Source organism: Dipteris shenzhenensis, chromosome 9 (assembly GCF_047967505.1).
Source record: "Dipteris shenzhenensis isolate YYH24624 ecotype China chromosome 9, Dip_SZ_1.0, whole genome shotgun sequence".
NCBI lineage: Eukaryota > Viridiplantae > Streptophyta > Polypodiopsida > Gleicheniales > Dipteridaceae > Dipteris > Dipteris shenzhenensis.
Window position 1 is genome coordinate 34,785,167 of NC_141604.1, and position 18,152 is coordinate 34,803,318.

The 18,152-nt window shown below is 42.8% G+C and overlaps 1 protein-coding gene across 2 annotated transcripts in view; it reads left to right on the forward strand.

The window, feature by feature from the left end:
- The window catches only part of ECA3 (endoplasmic reticulum-type calcium-transporting ATPase 3), a 204,977-nt gene that overhangs the window by 86,755 nt on the left and 100,070 nt on the right, over positions 1-18,152 (forward strand). For both annotated transcript variants that reach the window (XM_087378846.1, XM_087378844.1), the window contains one exon: positions 13,089-13,174. In XM_087378846.1, coding sequence (XP_087234972.1) covers positions 13,089-13,174 — 86 coding nt within the window. The remainder of the gene's footprint in view (positions 1-13,088; positions 13,175-18,152) is intronic.

The following is an 18,152-nucleotide window of genomic DNA, read 5'->3' on the forward strand; positions in this document are numbered from 1 at the left end:
GGTACCCTGGGTCTTGCCCATCTTCCCCTCTCCACCTCAAGATCATGTGAGCTGGTTCTGATTTTGCAGATTAAATGTATTTTAAATATTGATATGCTCCCACCAGGTATTTCTGCATTCCATAGCTGTCCATTGGATTGATTTCCTGCTTATAAAACTGCATTTTTGCCCCCGGTTCTTGCCATAGCTTCTGTAGCATTCTCTGCAAGAAGGCATAATCAACTGACGCTGAATTAACTGTGGATTTTTGTAGAGAGACGGGTTGTCTAGTGTTTCAATCTAGAGTACATCCAGTTTTTCATGTAAGTAGGCGTAAAATGAGGTTAGGAGTTGATTACAATCTCATTAAAAGTCAAGTCCTTGTTGAACTCATTGGATTATAGTGGTTTACACATTATAAAAATGCCTCACATTGACTCAAACATTTCTGATTTGGCAAAATATGGAGTCATTTCTTCCCAATTCCATAGATTTTCCCGCCTTTGTACAACTAAGGAGTCTTTTATCACTCAATGTAGTAATTTGAATACTTTACTATTACACAAGAGGTATAATCCAAGGAAAATAATGAAAAAAGTTCGCACAATCTTAGATATGAAGTCTTTTATCTATGGTGTATCGGCTTTAGGTATGTTTAGAATGATTGAACATAAGCTGAAAACAAAAAGCAGAGAGCTGAATAGCCCGTTTTGTTAAAAATGGGGAGAGGGTGAGAGACAAGATCTGAGGCACGAACTGATGTTGATAGATTGTGTTATCACAGCAAGTACATAGCCTCTTCTATAGGCTGGGCAAGCCTTATCTTCCCACACAGACACCTCATAGACGAGGTCACACACAAGAGAATCTAGATCCTATAATCTAGGGGAGGAATCACACCTACCACATGAGGTGGCACAAGTTGCCTCAAGACTCTTCATACTCACCCAACTGTAGGACACTCCTAGGACTCTAGGACCACACACACTAGGACTCCGATTCCAACGAACCCCCCTTCGGAGCTAGGGTGAGAAACTATGACATCATCCAGACTGTGCATCCCAGGCAATCTCAGAGGCTAACAGCTGAGCATAATTCAGAGGTTGAACCAAGCACTCTCATGGCTTAGGTGTCAACGTGATCAGAGACTCAAATTTGAGCATGGATGCATGACCAACTTATAGGTCTAGGGAGTACACCAACATCCTTGAACTCGGCCAGGCTTGATAAAGGAAAGACATAACAACCCCCCTGTCTCCTAACTAGGTACATGGAAATAAGTGGAGCCTTTTATAGGACAAGGCACACAAAATGACTAATTATTACATTATTTTAGGGGGACTACCCAAGGCAGAGTACCTAACACACATGACTCTAGAAAGCCCACTCTTCATCTATCACCTCATGGAGGGATAGACCAAAAACAGTAGCAGTGCATGCTTGTTCTTCAGGTCCAGAAGGTGTAGCTTCATCGTCTTCGTCCTCGCTCTGCTCCGCAACCAGATTGGCATCTTCTTTGGCTTGTACCTTTGCCATCTTCTTGAAGCAACGATCCTCTGGATGGCCAAGCTTCTGACAATAATTACATTTAAGAGGTTTCCCTTTCTTCTTGGGCTTATTCTTGAGAAAGAATGCTTTGCTAGATTCAAAGGAAGATTATGCTTTCTCTGTAAGCCTACGGTCCTCATCAATGAGATGAGCTACCATATCCTTAAAGCTCATATTGCGGCTGACTCTTAGGACAGCAAGGATCTCATTGTACTTGGAAATGTCTTCAATACTTGAGAGAAGTACAGCAACTTGATCATCATCTTCAACAATGGCTTGGATGGCAGATAATTATTGGAGAATCGACCCAAGATTGCTCAAGTGTTCATTGAGGGTTTCAGTTTCCTTCTTGAAGAGTTTTTGTTTGAGAAATACTTTGGAATTATTGATCTTATTTCCAAACAAATTCTCTAATTTTTCCCAAACGTCATTTGCAGTCTTATCAAAATCCACATGGTGGATAAGGTTGTCAGCTAAAGCTAGGCCAATGATAGCCATTGCTTTATCATTTTGGTTCTCCCACCAACTGATTCTAGCATCATCACTTTGGGCTTTTGGCTCCTTGCCATTGGTGATATTCCATATGCCTTCTCACATAAGAAGAAGCCAGAGTTTTGTCTGCCAAGTTGGGAAATTGCTCCCTGAGAATTCCTCGATGAACGAGGAGTTTTTTATGCTATCCATTGGTGGGAAGGTCTTGGCTGTTATTACAGCTAGTTTCTACATCCCTTACAATGTTTACTCAAATTTTGCAAAAAAAGGCCCAAATTTTACATGGTAGAAGCTTTAATTATGCCAAAGGAAGACACAGGACAGAAAAGCCCTAAATTTTTTGGGTTAGGGTTGCTGCAAAATTAGGGTTTGCAGAAAATTGGGGCTTTTCAAAATTTCCTAGAGCATAGTGTTCTAGCAATACTAGGAAAGCTTCAGACCATAAACGCCCCAACAAATTCACCCAAAATGAGGCAAAATTCTTGAAAAGCGCAATTTAGGGTTTTGGGCTCAGAAATGGGCTGGAACAAGCCGCTCTTCAGGTCGTCACGGAGCAGAAGTGCTAGGCTTCAAAATCGGTCTGAATCCCTTCCAAATGTGGCGGCGATTTTGGAGCTGATGACAGCTTGAACAGTAAGAAGAACGAGCTAGAATCGGTTCGTTTTTGTTCCCTGAAGCACCCTCCTCCAAAATAGGGTCGATTAATCAGCAAAAACGGGCAGCTTCATATGGCGACAGTAGCAGCAAAAATCACCATTTGGAGGCCAAAAACGTGCTGGAATTCTTCCACGATGGTGGCTCATTTCAGACGCAGGTCGTCGGGGCAGAATATTGCTGCTAGAGATTGCGCAGATCAGGGGCGGAAGGAGGAGAGCAGAACTGAAGCGGCCATCTGACAACAACGTGGAGATGACGGAAGAGTGGCCCAGCGGAGGAGAGAGGTAGCGGGTAGAGGAGTTAGCAGGAAGTGTCGAAAGAGTGGCCCAGCGGAGGAGAGAGGTAGCGGGTAGAGGAGTTAGCAGGAAAGAGGTAGCATCAGCATGGGTAGGATTACGAGGGATGCGTGAGCAGATTGCGAGGGAGGTGTGAGCAGACTCCGAAGGAGGATGGGCAGAATGGCGCAGCATCATGGAAGATAGCGGGCAGAACTGGAACGGCCTGCTGGTCAGCAACGTAGACATGGCGACGTGCGGTAATGTTATCGCAGAGACATGACAAGAAAATCGTGCGTGATGAGGCAAGGCTCAGTCAAGGAAGACCTGCTCTGATACCAACTGTTAAAATGGGGAGAGGGTGAGAGACAAGATCTGAGGCACGAACTGATGTTGATAGATTGTGTTATCACAGCAAGTACATAGCCTCTTTTATAGGCTGGGCAAGCCTTATCTTCCCACACAGACACCTCATAGATGAGGTCGCACACAAGAGAATCTAGATCCTATAATCTAGGGGAGGAATCACACCTACCACATGAGGTGGCACAAGTTGCCTCAAGACTCTTCACACTCACACAACTGTAGGACACTCCTAGGACTCTAGGACCATACACACTAGGACTCCGATTCCAACACGTTTTTCTTTTAGTTTCAAAAGAGGGGTTGTTTGAGTATGCTTGTGCTTTCTAAGTTAGAAATGTATTTTTGCCTCTTTGTAGAAACGATACATAAGTGTAAAGGGCCATTTAGCTTTTTATGTTTCAAATAAGAGAGAGAGATTCCAGTTTTTTGAAAGATTTTGTTTCTTGATTTGCTTGTTTATTTTTGCTTAGTCACCTGCTTCCTTTCTTCTCTATTTCTTGTTTTCTTTCTCTTTTGTTTATTTGACGTATTTTAGTAAGCACTGGGTCTGCCCAAGAGACTCCGCGGGTCTTTAGAAACCCAATATAGCTGCTTATGCTTGGGCACTGATGACGACATAAGTGTTGCTTTGCTTGCTAAGTATGTCTTCCTTTTGTTTTTCATAAAAGTTTTTGTTTACCTCTTTTTTCTTCTCTTTCATTTTCTCTTTTATTTTCCTGTGTAGATTTTTGATCTTTAGAACAACAAAAAATCTAAATTTGTATGATTAGACTTATTCTAGTCTTATAAAGGTATATACATATTGATGAAGAAAAGCTCAAGGCTCATAATACTTCAGGAGATTACCGGGATCTTTCATATGTTATCAAGTCATGCAAACCCACACCACAGAAAGTTGGGTTTGAAGAAAATATGAAAGTCTATCTAAAGGTGCCAGAATCTTCTGAAACCCACATGAGGGGTACATTTCCAAAGCTATCTCTTAGGTATTGTGGACGATACCTATACATAAGAGAATTATAGAACTTGCTTTTACGAATTAGCCTTACCAAAAGGATCTAGAGTACATCCAGTTTTTCATTAAGTAGGCCTAAAAGGAGGGTAGGAGATGATTACAAACTCATTAGAAATCAAGTCCTCATTGAACTCATTCAACCTCTTTCTTTACCACATGGATCAGGGGAAAGTTTAGATAGATAAAGAAAAAAGAGCAAGACATACAATATATGAAGAATGTTTGGATAAGTGGAAGCATAGACTTGAAGAGAGTTCAACATGGGAAAGGGTAAGCAATCTTCAGAGGAGGTTTTTCAATTTTGTTTTGGAGGACACGTAAGCAAGGGGGAAATCAAGAGGGCTTGGCAGTGTAACGGTGGACATAAAAGTAACAAGATCATTGAAGAAGTTGATTACTAGTAATTAAAAGCATTAGTGCATAGGAACAACTAGGCCTACATTAAACTACATATTGATGAAGAAAAGCTCAAGGCTGCTCATAATACTTCAAGAGATTTTCGGGATTCTTTCATATGTTATCAAGTTATGAAAACCCACACTGTAGAAAGTTGAGTTTGAAGAAAACAAGAGAGTCTATCTGAAGGTGCTAGAATCTTCTAAAACCATCAAATGATTAATCAGTATTAGCTGTCACTGCTGATTCTACCATAAAGCAAGATTGCCATTTTGCAGTTAACATCCGATATCGGTGGCGGTGGGTGAGCCACTGCATCCATGTACCCCCCTGTGCTGCGAAGGAAAACCATCTTGCTAGTTTTCGGGAGGACATTCGAGCGATTGATTTTCTTTTCTTCCAAAATTCTTGATTCTTCATGAATCTTCATAATTGTATATCTGAAGGTGCCAGAATCTTCGAAAACCCTGACGAGGGGTACATTTTCAAAGCTATCTCTTAGGTATTGTGGACCATACCTAATACTTAAGAGATTGTAGAATTTGCTTACAAATCAGCCTTACCAAAAGGATCTAGAGTACATCTAGTTTTTCATATAAGTAGGCTTAAAAGGAGGTGAGGAGATGATTACAATCTCATTGGAAATGAAGTCCTCCTTGAACTCATTGAACCTATATCTTTACCACATGAATCATGAAAAAGTTTAGATAGATAGAGGAAAAAGAACAAGACATTCAATATATGAACAATGTTTGGATAAGTGGAAGGATAGACCTGAAGAGAGTTCAACATGGGAAAAGGTAAGCAATCTCCAGAGGAGGTTTTTCAATTTTATTTTCGAGGACGTAAACATTTCTTAATAGGAGGCAATGTTATGTCAGCCATAAAGCCGAGACCACGGTATAAGGGGAAAACCAAGAGGGCTTGGCAGTGTAACGGTGAACATAAGAGTAATCGGATCATTGAAGAAGACTAACTGCTATTAATCAAAAGTGTTAGTGCATAGGAACAACTAGGCATAGTATTAAACTGCATATTGATGAGAAGAAAAGCTCAAGGCTGCTCATAATACTTCAGGATATTTTCGGGATTCTTTCATACATTATCAAGCTTTTTTGTACTTAAACTTCTGAAGGGAATGAGAAGCAAGAAAGGCAATCTCAGCCCATCTATCCAAAGGATTAAGGACCTGGATGGAGTTTTGAAACTGTATAAAGTGTTAGTTACGAATGCACCAATGTTATTGCATGCTCCTATAACCTCTCTTCCTCACTCGCTTATTTTATATTAGTGCACATTCTGCATTGTCATCCTTTAGTGGATGCAACTTTAAGTGCTACTATTGCAAATTCCTTTACTAAGCACCTTGTAGGCCAGATACACTTGTTTGCCTCTTATCTACGTAGTGTGGAAACGTTCAGCTCTGTCCACAAAACCATTGTAGAGACACTAATGCTATTAAACATTAGAAAACATGTTCCTTGCATGACTTAACCCCCCCAATATTACCTACGGAACATAAAATATTTCTCCAGAGGATTTGTTCCAATCAATGGCCGTTAGTGTTATGTCCACGCACGGACATAACTAGGCTAGTGTATAAGGTCAAGTTTGTTGGAGATACCATAGCCAAAGAGTGTGTTAATGTGATGTGTTGGTGTGTAGTACTAGGAGATCTAGTACTAGTTCATGTGTGAGTCATGTGTGAGTGCCATGTGTCACTATGGAACTTATCCTATATGCACTTGGTGCAAGTGTGTGAGTGTGTAGCCTATATAAGGCTTGTACTTCACTTGTCTTGTCATACTTGATGAATGAATGAAAGCCTTCATGGTTTCTACATTTGTGTATCACTTCTTCACTCCCTAACCTATCTCTCTCTCTCACTCACACCATGTTTCTAACGTGGTATTAGAGCAGGTTAACCCTACCATAGCTGCCGTGCCACATCATCATCTCCCTAACCCAAATTCGTCTCTAGCTGCCTTCTCCTTTTAGCTGCTCCTACCCGATTAGGGTTTTTGACCAGCCGCCTCAGTTCTGTCTCACCTTGCCTCTGTTTTTGCCTGTCCACTACCTCCACAGCCGGCCGCCTCATTTCGCCTCTCTTTGCAGCGTTTTTGTGCTCCTTTCTTCCTGCCTTGCCTCTCCACATCTTGTCTTCATAGCCGCCATCATACGGGATCTCTTGGAGCTGTGTGTAGCCTCTCGGATAGCGGGTCGGTGCTCCTTGCTTGCTGGTTGGTACCCTACAGCCACAAGCGCCTGCATGTGTGGATATTCAAAGTTGTCTTGGAGCTTTTCAACACGGATTCTAGGGTTTCCAGGGTGCTGCAGCAGAGCTGTCCATCTATGCGCATTGGTTGCAAACTTTCAAGCCATTTGGAGGCTGTTTCGACCTAGTATTGGAGCTCTTGTCATATTTTCGAGTTGTTCTAGGGTGGTGGTTGCAGAACGTGTGAGAACAATGGGAGCAGAATGCAAGAGTGAGAGCAAGAGTGAACTGAATAACTGAATAGAAGAAGTCAACAAAAGAAAGAGTGAGGGGTTTTGTCTAAGTGACAAAACCCTTATCCTATCCACTAACCGTAGTTAGGGATTGGACTGTGGTTAGGGGGGAAAACCTCAATGAGGGAAAAGTGCCCCTAACCTACTTATTACATTACATTGGCCACTGCCTAGAATATACTAATAATTCTAACACCCCCCCTGCAGTGCCAATGTGGTGTACAAGATAGTGATCAATCACCAAAAGGAGAGAAGTTTAGGGCACTACGAAATGCCTCAAACTTCTCACGTGGAAGTGCTTTGGTGAAGATGTTTGCAACATTGTCATGTATTGACACATAGATCATACTGATCTCCCCTGCATGCAACTTCTCTCTGACATAATGATAATGAACCTCAATGTGCTTCGTGCAAGCATGAAACATAGGATACCAATGGCATGTTTCCCTGGTGGCAAATCCACAACATCCCAAGTTTGATTTTTCTCAATGGACCGCAATTCATTGTGTATAGCATGCATCCAATGCACATTATCCTTGGCTTCTTCAAAAGAGTCAGGTTCTTCTTCATCAAGAAGAGTACTTGCATAAGCTGTCTCAACAGAAAGAGCCTCCCCTGCGTGCCTTACTGCACTACGAGTCCTACCAGGCAAAGGTGCCCCAAGCCTACTCTCCCTAAGAGTCTGTAGCAACCAATTCGGAACTGTTTTGGCTGCATGTATCTCTTGCCTAACAACTTCATCCACACCCTGTGGAGGTACAAAATCAACCTGTGGCTGAATCGGGGCATGTGGATCAGGAGGAGGTTGCTGTAAATTTCATCACGAGCCTCAGCTGGGGACTATAGGAAGCATCCCCTCAAAAGCATCATTTGAAGAAGCTGGAATAGTAAATTTAAAATGTGTATGTGCTGAATTGTAGAGATGATAGCCTTTGCTTTGAGCACTATACCCAACAAAAATACACTTAAGCACCTTATTTGACAACTTGTGTCGAAACTTTACAGGCACGTGGGCATATGCAACACAACCAAAAACTCTGAAGGGATCCACTGAAGGCTTTCTCCCATGCCATGTCTCATAGGGAGTGATTGTCTTCAAAGTCTTTGTGGGAGCCCAATTCAAAACATAATTGGCAGACATGAGGCCTTCAAGCCAAAACCTGTGAGGCAACTTCTTACTAGTAAGCATGCATCTATCCATCTCCATAAGAGTGATTTTTGCGCTCAGCTTTGCCATTTGCTGAGGTGTAAGCCTCACTGTAAGCTGATCCGTGATGCCTTTCTCCTTCAAAAATGCCTCAAACTCATGAGACATATACTCCCCTCCTCTATCTGTGCGAAGTGTCTGCACCTTGACTCCTGTCTCATTTTCAACCATAGCCACAAAGTGTTTGAAATGCATAAACACTTTTGATTTTTCCTTAAGACCATAGACCCAAGTATAATTGGTGAAGTCATAAGGATGCAACGCTCACATGCATGAGGAGGAGGTGACTCCAAAGGAGGCAATGCATCAACCATAGCATGCTTTTGAAGTGTCATCAAGCTGCCATAGCTCATGTGCCCATATCTGGCATGCCATAACTCTGCATTCTGCATCGCAGCAGTGGGAGTGCTCACTGAAAGTGCAAGATTGGATCTTTTCTCATAAATGTCAAGCTGAAAAGACCCCGATACAAAGTTCCAGACAACATCAAAGCATAGTCATTCTCTTTGTCTCGGATTGCACACTTAGCATCATCAAATATGACTTGAAATCCTCCTCTATTGAGAGAGGACATTGAAAGCAAATTCTTCTTTATACCTGGCACATAAAGAACATCTGTAATTCTGAAATCTGTGCCATCTGTGGATGTGAGTATGATGTCCCCCACTCCACACACCGAATAAGAAGAATTATTTGCACTTGTGACCTTCTTTTTAGTAGGTGGTGCATGCAGAGATGCAAAAAGGTTCTTCGGAGAAGTGATGTGCTTAGAAGCACGACTATCAAAATACCAAGTGTTCAGTGTCTCATTGACACTGAAAGAGCATGCATCCTTTGAAGGGTCATAACTGCAAGTCAAGAAAGCATGTGGGTCATCCACAAGAGTGGTTGGAGTATCTGAACTATCCACTGAAAAATCTGAAATGCAAGACAAAAAGGCATAGTGCTCTTCCACAAAGTTGGGTGTGACATCTCCTCCATCATGTGCATTAGGAGCTGATGCATCTGATACAGCCATACCTGAATCCCTTTTCTTTTCTTTAGCTATGCGCTTCTTGCAGTCACTAATGTAATGACCTGGCTTCTTGCAGTAGTGAGAAATGCCTTTCTTCTTAGGCTTATCTGCATCACCTTTAGCCTTATAAGAGGGCTGTCCTGAATCATCTTTATGCTGATGTGCGGGCTGATTGGCATGTTGCTTTTGCTGCCCTTTTTCTTTGGGCTTGAACTTAGAAAGCATGGCATGCTTGCTGCCATATTTCTTCTTGTAACAGTCCGTACAGTATGGGCTGTACGGCTGTACAGACAGCTGGCGGGAGCAGTATGACAAAAGTACAGTCGATTGTACGAAAGCCATATGAATGTATGAACACGCCTACTTGTTTGGACGATGACTGTTGTACAGAATGGCCTGTCAGCTATACGGAACACAGGTTCTGGTACGAAATGGAGGAGCTGTATGGAATGCGGGAGTTGGCAGTACAGCACTTCACGGACTGTTGTATGAAATCCATACAGTCGTACAGACTCTACGGATGACAGCGGAAAGGGCTGACTTTACGGTGCTGATGTAACGGTTGTACGGATGGTGGCGCTGAGGCATCAGATGTACGTCGACCTGCGTGGTACGGAAGCCATACGGGTATATGAACGACATCAGATCTGCACGAATGGGCAGAAGCAGGTCGAGCTTGGGGGCAATGGGCAGTAGAAGCACATGCAGGAGGGACCTGCTCAAATACCAAATGTGAGAACAATGGGAGCAGAATGCAAGAGTGAGAGCAAGAGTGAACTGAATAACTGAATAGAAGAAGTCAACAATACAAGAAAGCTTGCGGGCAATGGGCAGTAGAAGCACATGCAGGAGGAATTTGCCAAATACCAAATGTGAGAACAATGGGAGCAGAATGCAGGAGTGAGAGCAAGAGTGAACTGAATAACTGAATAGAAGAAGTCAACAATACAAGAAAGAGTGAGGGGTTTTGTCCAAGTGACAAAACCCTTATCCTATCCACTAACTGTAGTTAGGGATAGGGGGAAAAACCTCAATGAGGGAAAAGTGCCCCTAACCTACTTATTACATTACATTGGCCACTGCCTAGAATATACTAATAATTCTAACAGAACCACCTTCAACTGAGCCGTTCTCGGGGCTGCTCCTAGCCTCTAACTCATCTAGAATAGCTGATTTTTGGACTGGTGACTTGTTGGTGCATTTTGGTACACCTATACCTCTACCACAGCATCTCGATATAGCTTGGAGCTAGTCTACTGAAGCGCTTCACACATTTTGAGATATATTATTGCATTTGGCATCCCTCTGGCTACCTTCTTGAGGATTTCGGACTTGCTACAGCACCTAGAGCAGTCCTCACACTCACAAGTGCTATTTCCTTGGCTCATCCCAGTATTTAGGGGCATCTACTTGCTGCTCTTTGATTCAAGCTCACTCAGTTCTCTATTTCGAGGAGTATTCTTGCTACTTTTCCATTAGGGTTTGCATGTTGGAACCTCCGAGGTCATCCACCAGCAGCTGGACACGTTTATTCACGCCTTTCTCAAGCTGCTGATTCATTTCAGAGCCCTAGACAAGTTCCTTTATTGGCTGGTTATCTATTTCAGCTTGCTGCTTTTGCTACCCCAGTTTGATACTATAGAGCCTCGTCCTGGTGGTGAAGACTCATCAGCAACACTTTTAGCTAGGGATGAGCAGCATGACAAAGCACTGGCGCTTATTGGTGCGAGGTTGGTCAACAAATTGCTTCATCAACTTGACCTCATTACTTCAGCCAAGGAGAACCTAGACAAGCTCAATAATATTTATGCTACATCTACTGAACCTGAGCAGGAAGCTTCATCTGCTATGTTGCATCATCTATTCCTCTCTGAGGTGGTAGATGATGCTTAGCTCTATGTGTTTTTATGTTGAGTCAATAAAAGTTCTTAGCCTTGAGTTGTCCCTCTAAACTGAATGTATTTGGAGTCAATAAGAGGTAACTCTGCCCTGGGTTGTCTTCTCCCAAAAATGAATGTATTGTCTTTCACTTTGGTTTGATGCTATGGACCACCTAGTTTAGAGTAGGGGGGTTGACAAGTGATGGTTAGCCCTTGCCGGTTGCAAGCAGACTGAGAAGTCACTATCACATGGGAGGTGTTGGATAGTTGGACTTGCTCTTTGCAGTATTGCGGTGGAGCCTGGAGGGGGGGATCGGTCTACTCTTTGTGTGTTGGGTCTCACACTCTTTGCTCCGAAGGGGGATGTTGGAGATATCATAGCAAAAGAGTGTGTTGATATGATGTGTTGGTGTGTAGTACTAGGAGATCTAGTACTAGTTCATGTGTGAGCCACCTGTCACTATGGGACTTATCCCATATGCACTTGGTGCAACTCTGCAAGTGTGTTGAGTGTGTAGCCTATATAAGGCTTGTACTTCACTTGTCTTGTCATACTTGATGAATGAATGTAAGCCTTCATGGTTTCTACATTTGTATATCACTTCTTCACTCCCTAACCTCTCTCTCTCTCTCTCTCTCACCATGTTTCTAATAAGGTTAATCTATGGCCATGTTGCCTAACCATGGGATAGTTAGGACACGTGGTACGTTTGGTACACTAAGGGGAGTCTTAGGCTTGAAACACGTAAGACACCCTACATCTATTTAAGTGAGAGCCATTGCTCACGTGGGAGCATTCTCGGGAGTGGGGCCTCCTGAGAATACACAGCTAGGTTGAGAGCCCGTCCAGGCCTGTGTCTCCCTAACAACATCTGTGGGCGGATGGGGCTGTGTGGTATAGGATGTGTAGTCTTACTTGGGATGGACTATGGTTGGAGGTTGCCTGAGCTCGGACGTGATCCTAAGGGATCTATGGTTGGGTGGTGACACACTAGGCAATACCACATGTGTCCCTATGTTTGTTTCTGATGTTGGTCTATGCTTGCAAGGTAGCTCAGAGATAGAGGCGATCCTGGATCCCTAGCATAGGGGTTTTTAAGTTAGGTTTCCCCTAGACCAGCAATACATTCTGATTTGAACCAATGAAAAATTCAGAAATATTTTTTTGCAGAAGAGAAGGCTCAGGATCCAGCATGTAGGTTGGAGGCTTTGAATATTGAAATTTCACTTGCATCTTTGCAATGGAGATCCTTTCTTGAAAATCATGGACTGCGCATGTATCAAAATTTGGCCATTTCTGTTTGATGAGTCATGTATGTCAAGATGTCATGTTAAAACCTTTTATCATCAATTGGCAATAAATGCCAGAAAAAGAAATCTCGCACTCTCCCTTTTGTCAAGCTGTTGATGTATCTCATACACGGCAGGCGATTGTGGGATCAGTTCTGTTGCATTAGAATGAAGCAGGGAATGTGTCATACAATGCGTCAACTTGCATCCTGCTTTTACTCATTTGTTACATGATTCCAAGTTGTGAGACACTTTGATATGAAAGTTCCACACTCCCATATACATCCATATTGAGTTTATGTCTTTTATTTGTTTCCATTTTCTGTGTTAAAAACCATAAGTAAGCGTACATTTATTGCAACTGAGGGAGGTATATGATGCTGTCGAAGATACAGAGCATCTGTGGGGCAGTGAATTATAAATTTTGGTAGCTCGTGATATACATGTATTGTGATGTCAGGGGAAAGTTGTTCTGTTGTGAAAAGTGTCGATGCTACTCATGCGGAGAAAGCTGTGTATCAAGATAAGACGAACATACTCTTCTCTGTAAGCCTTACACCCATAACTTGGTGTCTTTCCCTCTTTTCTTTTAGTGGTTTATTCAAGCAACCATCCTATGGAACTTGTCTTATTCATTGGCTCCCAGTTTATGTTGTGGTGGTGAACTCTCAACTTTTTTAGTGTGTGAGTCTCTACCATGACTGAGTCTGCCCTTGGCTGGCTATGGAAAATTAGCATGGTTGACTGTTTAAATATGCATTGAATGACAAATTGACGAATCTCCATGCATGTAACCTGTGCCAACTTCTGGGTGCTGAGATGTAAATTTCATTGTATGTGCACCGTGCATGGAAAATTAATGGTTTGAAGCTTTGTGATTGAGCCCTTGCTGCATATGTTCTTTGCATGTATGAGAATAAGTTTGGGATTCAACACAGTTTGTCAATATACATGAATTGATCTTTTTTGCTTCTTGATTTTTTTAAAAATTGCAATGTCAATGATCTGATTCTCCATACTATTTAGCAGTCTTAAAATCTGATTGATCAATTGATGATGCAGCTCTATGAGGGGAAGGAGGCAAAAAGGAAAGCAACATGAAAGACCATTGTTTTGTAGAAAGTGTTTGAAAAGATAGATTTTTCTAGATAGGAGCTCAACATAAAGATCAAGCCTAGGTTGAGAGCTTCAAATAGAGGTTACACTTAAAGACCCATATTTTGGCCTAAAGGTGAGTCAACCAAAATCCATTGCATCGTGGTTATCGGCATCGTTGCCATTCGACTTTTTCTTTTGCATCCTTGTTAGATTGAGATTCTGTCATTTGCGTAAATTGGCTTATTGAAAATTGCACACTTCGCCTCATCATTGGCTTGCCATACTGGCTGCCCAAAAATGGGTATACAGTGCTGTCTTTTATAGATCAAGCACCACATCTTGGTTTCTTTTTGTCCGCAATGTATGGATAACTGTGCGATGTCCGAAGCTTGAGCACTCTTTTACAAGGGGTGAAGTGTGCCATTTTAGACAACCAATCGATGATTACCATAACCTGTGAATTGCCTTGTATAGAACAAGATCCATGGCATGCTTTCCCTATATGGGAAGAGATTGGAGAAGTCTTGATGATAGTCTTCTTCTTAGTTTAATTTGTTGGCAAAACAAAGAAGACATTATTGTTTTTCCTACATCACTTTCATTCGGAGGCCATTAATAGGTTGCACATAGTGGCCTATATGTTTTGTTGATGTGTGGAGGTGCTTGCATATGGAAGTCCATGATCCTCTTTTGATAGAAGTGTTCAAATATTCTTGTCACGAGGTACACAAATGTGATTGTGGTAGTAAAGGACATCAGTTATATATGGATAACACCAGAGGTGTTTTGTTATGAAGGAGAGGGCTAATCTTTAACCTGTATTGTTGTGCCAAAATGCTTGTCCCGAGTTGTCCCGAGCCTTGAAGTTGGGAATCTCCATTGAAAGTGTAGTGATTACCAAAAATTGTGGTGCTTTTCAGAAGGCCGGACATTGGTGCTGCAATATCTGAGAACTGATATAACGTTAGTATGATAAGGATTTGCAAAGCCCAAAAAAAGCATACATGCTTGGCCTTTTGGGAATCCAGTGAGATGTCATTTGATGAAATGCGTGTCCTAATTACTCTAGGTTGGTTTGCAAAAACTCTCTTTTTATGGTTGATGGAGGAGGAATTTTCTCTAAGAGCAATACAAATCTATTGGATGTTACGCTCTAGCCGAGGTAGCATGACCACGGAAGAATCACTCGACATTTCCCTTAAAGGATCTATGTTTGTAATATATTTGTTTGCACTTCATGTAAATGATCGGGAGGGAATTAATGTCAAGGTCCTAGGTGAGGGTTGATAGCACCAAACTAGGTGGATCTAAGGCTAAGGGCCTAATGCAAGAAATGTGCCTAGGGGCAATTGAAATTAAAGTATCCCAAGAGAGGGGTGAAAAGATGCATTAGGAAGGCCCTATGATGATGACATGTGGCATCTAGATCCATCTAGGGAGATGGGGTTTGTTGAAGCTAGTGAGAGATGAGAATGAGCTTTCACGTATGTTAAAATTCAATTTTTCTCAGCTAGCTCTCATGTTTCAGCAAGAAAGGCTGGGTGAAACAATATCGGTGCTATTCCCGTGATCTGCAGTAGGAAATAGAGAAGGTAGTTAACAATTGGTATCAGAGCGCTAGGAAGAGATCAAGGGGTGGACGAAAGACCAGAGCTCAAGGCTAGGTGAGAGAGAGAACCTGGGTGGCAGAACGTGAAGTGCGTCGTCAGCTATGGAGAGAGTCGAAATGGTGAACGTGCAGCTGCTAACGCAACATGTGACGACGAACGGCGTAGGCGTGATTGTTCGCAATTGCTCGTGATCTCCACGCGATGGGCTAATCAACGAATTACGAGGTGTTGCTGCCCGTGGTCTACGACGGAGTGAAGACTAACAGGGACTCACGTTAACGGAGGTCTTCGATGAGATTCGTGGAAGGGCGACGCGCAGGCAGGACTACGGGGGATCTGAGAGCCTGTGACAACAGGCGATAGGTTCACATCGCTATCTGTTCCGTCGTAGTCTTGGCCCTCCAAGCTCACGTAGACAGCTCATAAGCTGGGACTTCTTTGGCCACCAATTCCGCTTATTTGCTGTAGTTAGTTGATTGTGCGTATCAGCTGGTATCGAGTTTCTGACGGGAACCCAGAGATTGCAAAGGCTTTGGCAGAAACATATCATTTACGATCAGGAAGTTACGAGGAGGCTACAGGCTTCGGGATATCTGCATACGTGAAAATCCAGTGGATCAAACCGGGTAGCGGGAGTGATCGACCAGGGAGCTCTCTTTGACCTCCATCAATTCCGTGTTTTTTTTTTTCCTGATTTAGTTGGCTGATGCTTCGCTTACATGAATAGGATCTGGTAAGTGATTAGTCTACATGAAGGTTTGATGCTGTAGCAGGGACAGATTATGCTTGAGACTATGCCTGTGTATTCCAGTCTGAGTTGACTTGCAGGAATTTCCTTAGTATAGGGAAAGCGGAATTTGGGATATATGCTTGTGTCAAATGCCTAGTTAGTGTGAATCTGGGATTGCAGGTATTCCCTAGTATAGGGAATTGTGTCAGAATGTCAGTATACTGAATTTTGTCAGTTTGTAAAGGCAGTGTTTTAGCGGTGTTAAATTTAAAAAAAAAAAACCACACCCATTGACCTGAATGGAAGCAGAAGAAGGGGCTTCCAGAAGGGACCCTGGTGAGTCAGGAGTCTGGCCGACCCAGCAGGTGTCGCGCCCAGTAGCTCACACCTTATCTGGCAGGATTGCATTACCTGAGGATGCCTTGCAACAGTTATTAGCGCAACAGTTACAGGCCAATGCAGGGCAGTCTGAACTTAGAAGAGTGATACACAGTATGTCTGCCAGACCTTCTCGAGATGAGAAGGGAAAGGCTCAAATGGAACCGGAGTCTAGTGTCCATACGGTCGAGCCTAGGAAGGCTAAAGTACCAAATATTGCCAATTACAGGCTGGAAAAGTATTCTGGTCAGATGAATGACCGTAGTTCTAATGTCATTGAGACCTGGCTACACAAATGGGACGAGGCGTTTGCCATTTGTGAAATCAGAAATTGCATCAAGAAGATCCGCGAGGCCACCCACATGTTTAGTGAGGCATTGGATTGGTGGTGGATTAAACAACAAAAAGATGGTATAGCATCCACTACCTGGGAGGGGTTTAAAAGAGAATTCAGGAAACACTTCTTACCTCCTGACGAAGCATCCCGAGCTTGGGATCAGTATAGGAACCTTTGTCCGAGAAATTTGTCAATGGCAGAATACAGTGATAAGTTTCAAGAGAGTGTAATGAAGGTTGATGAACCCCTGCCTCAATCAATCCAAGTGAAAGATTTCATATTTGGATTGAATGATCGGATAAAAATGAAAGTTCGGGCTAAGTACGCGAACACGTTGGATGATGCAATAGCCATAGCCTTGAACTATGAAGATGCCAAGCACAGCAAGCCAAGTGGGTTTGCACAGGTCGGGACCCAGTATGGGTACCAAAAGAAATTTGGGTTTAAGAAGAAATGGATTAGTAAAGGGAGTGGTTCTCAGCCGAGTGGTCAAGCCAAGCAGGCGAAACCAGCTGAAACTCCTAAATCAAGTACCACCATTGGGGTGAAGAGGAAAGTAACACCAATGGCAGCCCGGGCTTGGTCTAAGTCTCCCTTAAACCCAAAACAAAGAGAAAAGGCGAGGAGAGAAGGCTTGTGTTTTGGATGCCTTCAGCCTCATCAGTGGAAGGATTGTCCACGTAATAAGGATCGTCGGATGGCTGAGATGGTAGTCTTAGAATGTGACGTGGAAATGGAGGGAAGTCCCAGAGCAGAAGAGATGCAAATTCAGCTAGCGGGATCTTCTCAGAGGTCAGTACCTTGTTTGTTATGTGTGTCTGTTGCTAAGCTAGTAATGAGTGTACTTGATAACATCCTATCTAAGCCCGTAGCAACGGGGTATACAGCCTTTAATGATACGGAGTTAATTGAAATGAAAGGGCAAGTGGCCAATCATGATGTCACTGTGTTGTTTGACTCTGCGTCAACTCACAATGTGACTCCAAGCTCGTGAAGAGACTGAAGTTAAACACTAACCCATCTGACTATGCGTATACAGTCAGGATGGCAGATGGAAGTTCAACTGAAGTATGGGACCAAAGGGTTACCCAGTTGGAGCTTCGTATTCAGGACTATGCTGAGAAGCTTGATTTTGAAATGACCAAGCTCGCTCATGCAGATATAGCCATGGGTATGGCGTGGCATTCTAGGAAGAATCCAGCCCATTGATTGGAAAAAGCACGTATATCAATTCAAGATGAATGATATGCTTTATGTCTTACGAGGTGAGAAAGGTATACCTCAGGGACCGTTGGTTTCCGTGATGGAAATCCGAAAAGCTCAAGAAGAGTTTTTATTCCTTTGTACAGCATCGATAGAGCCGGTTGATGA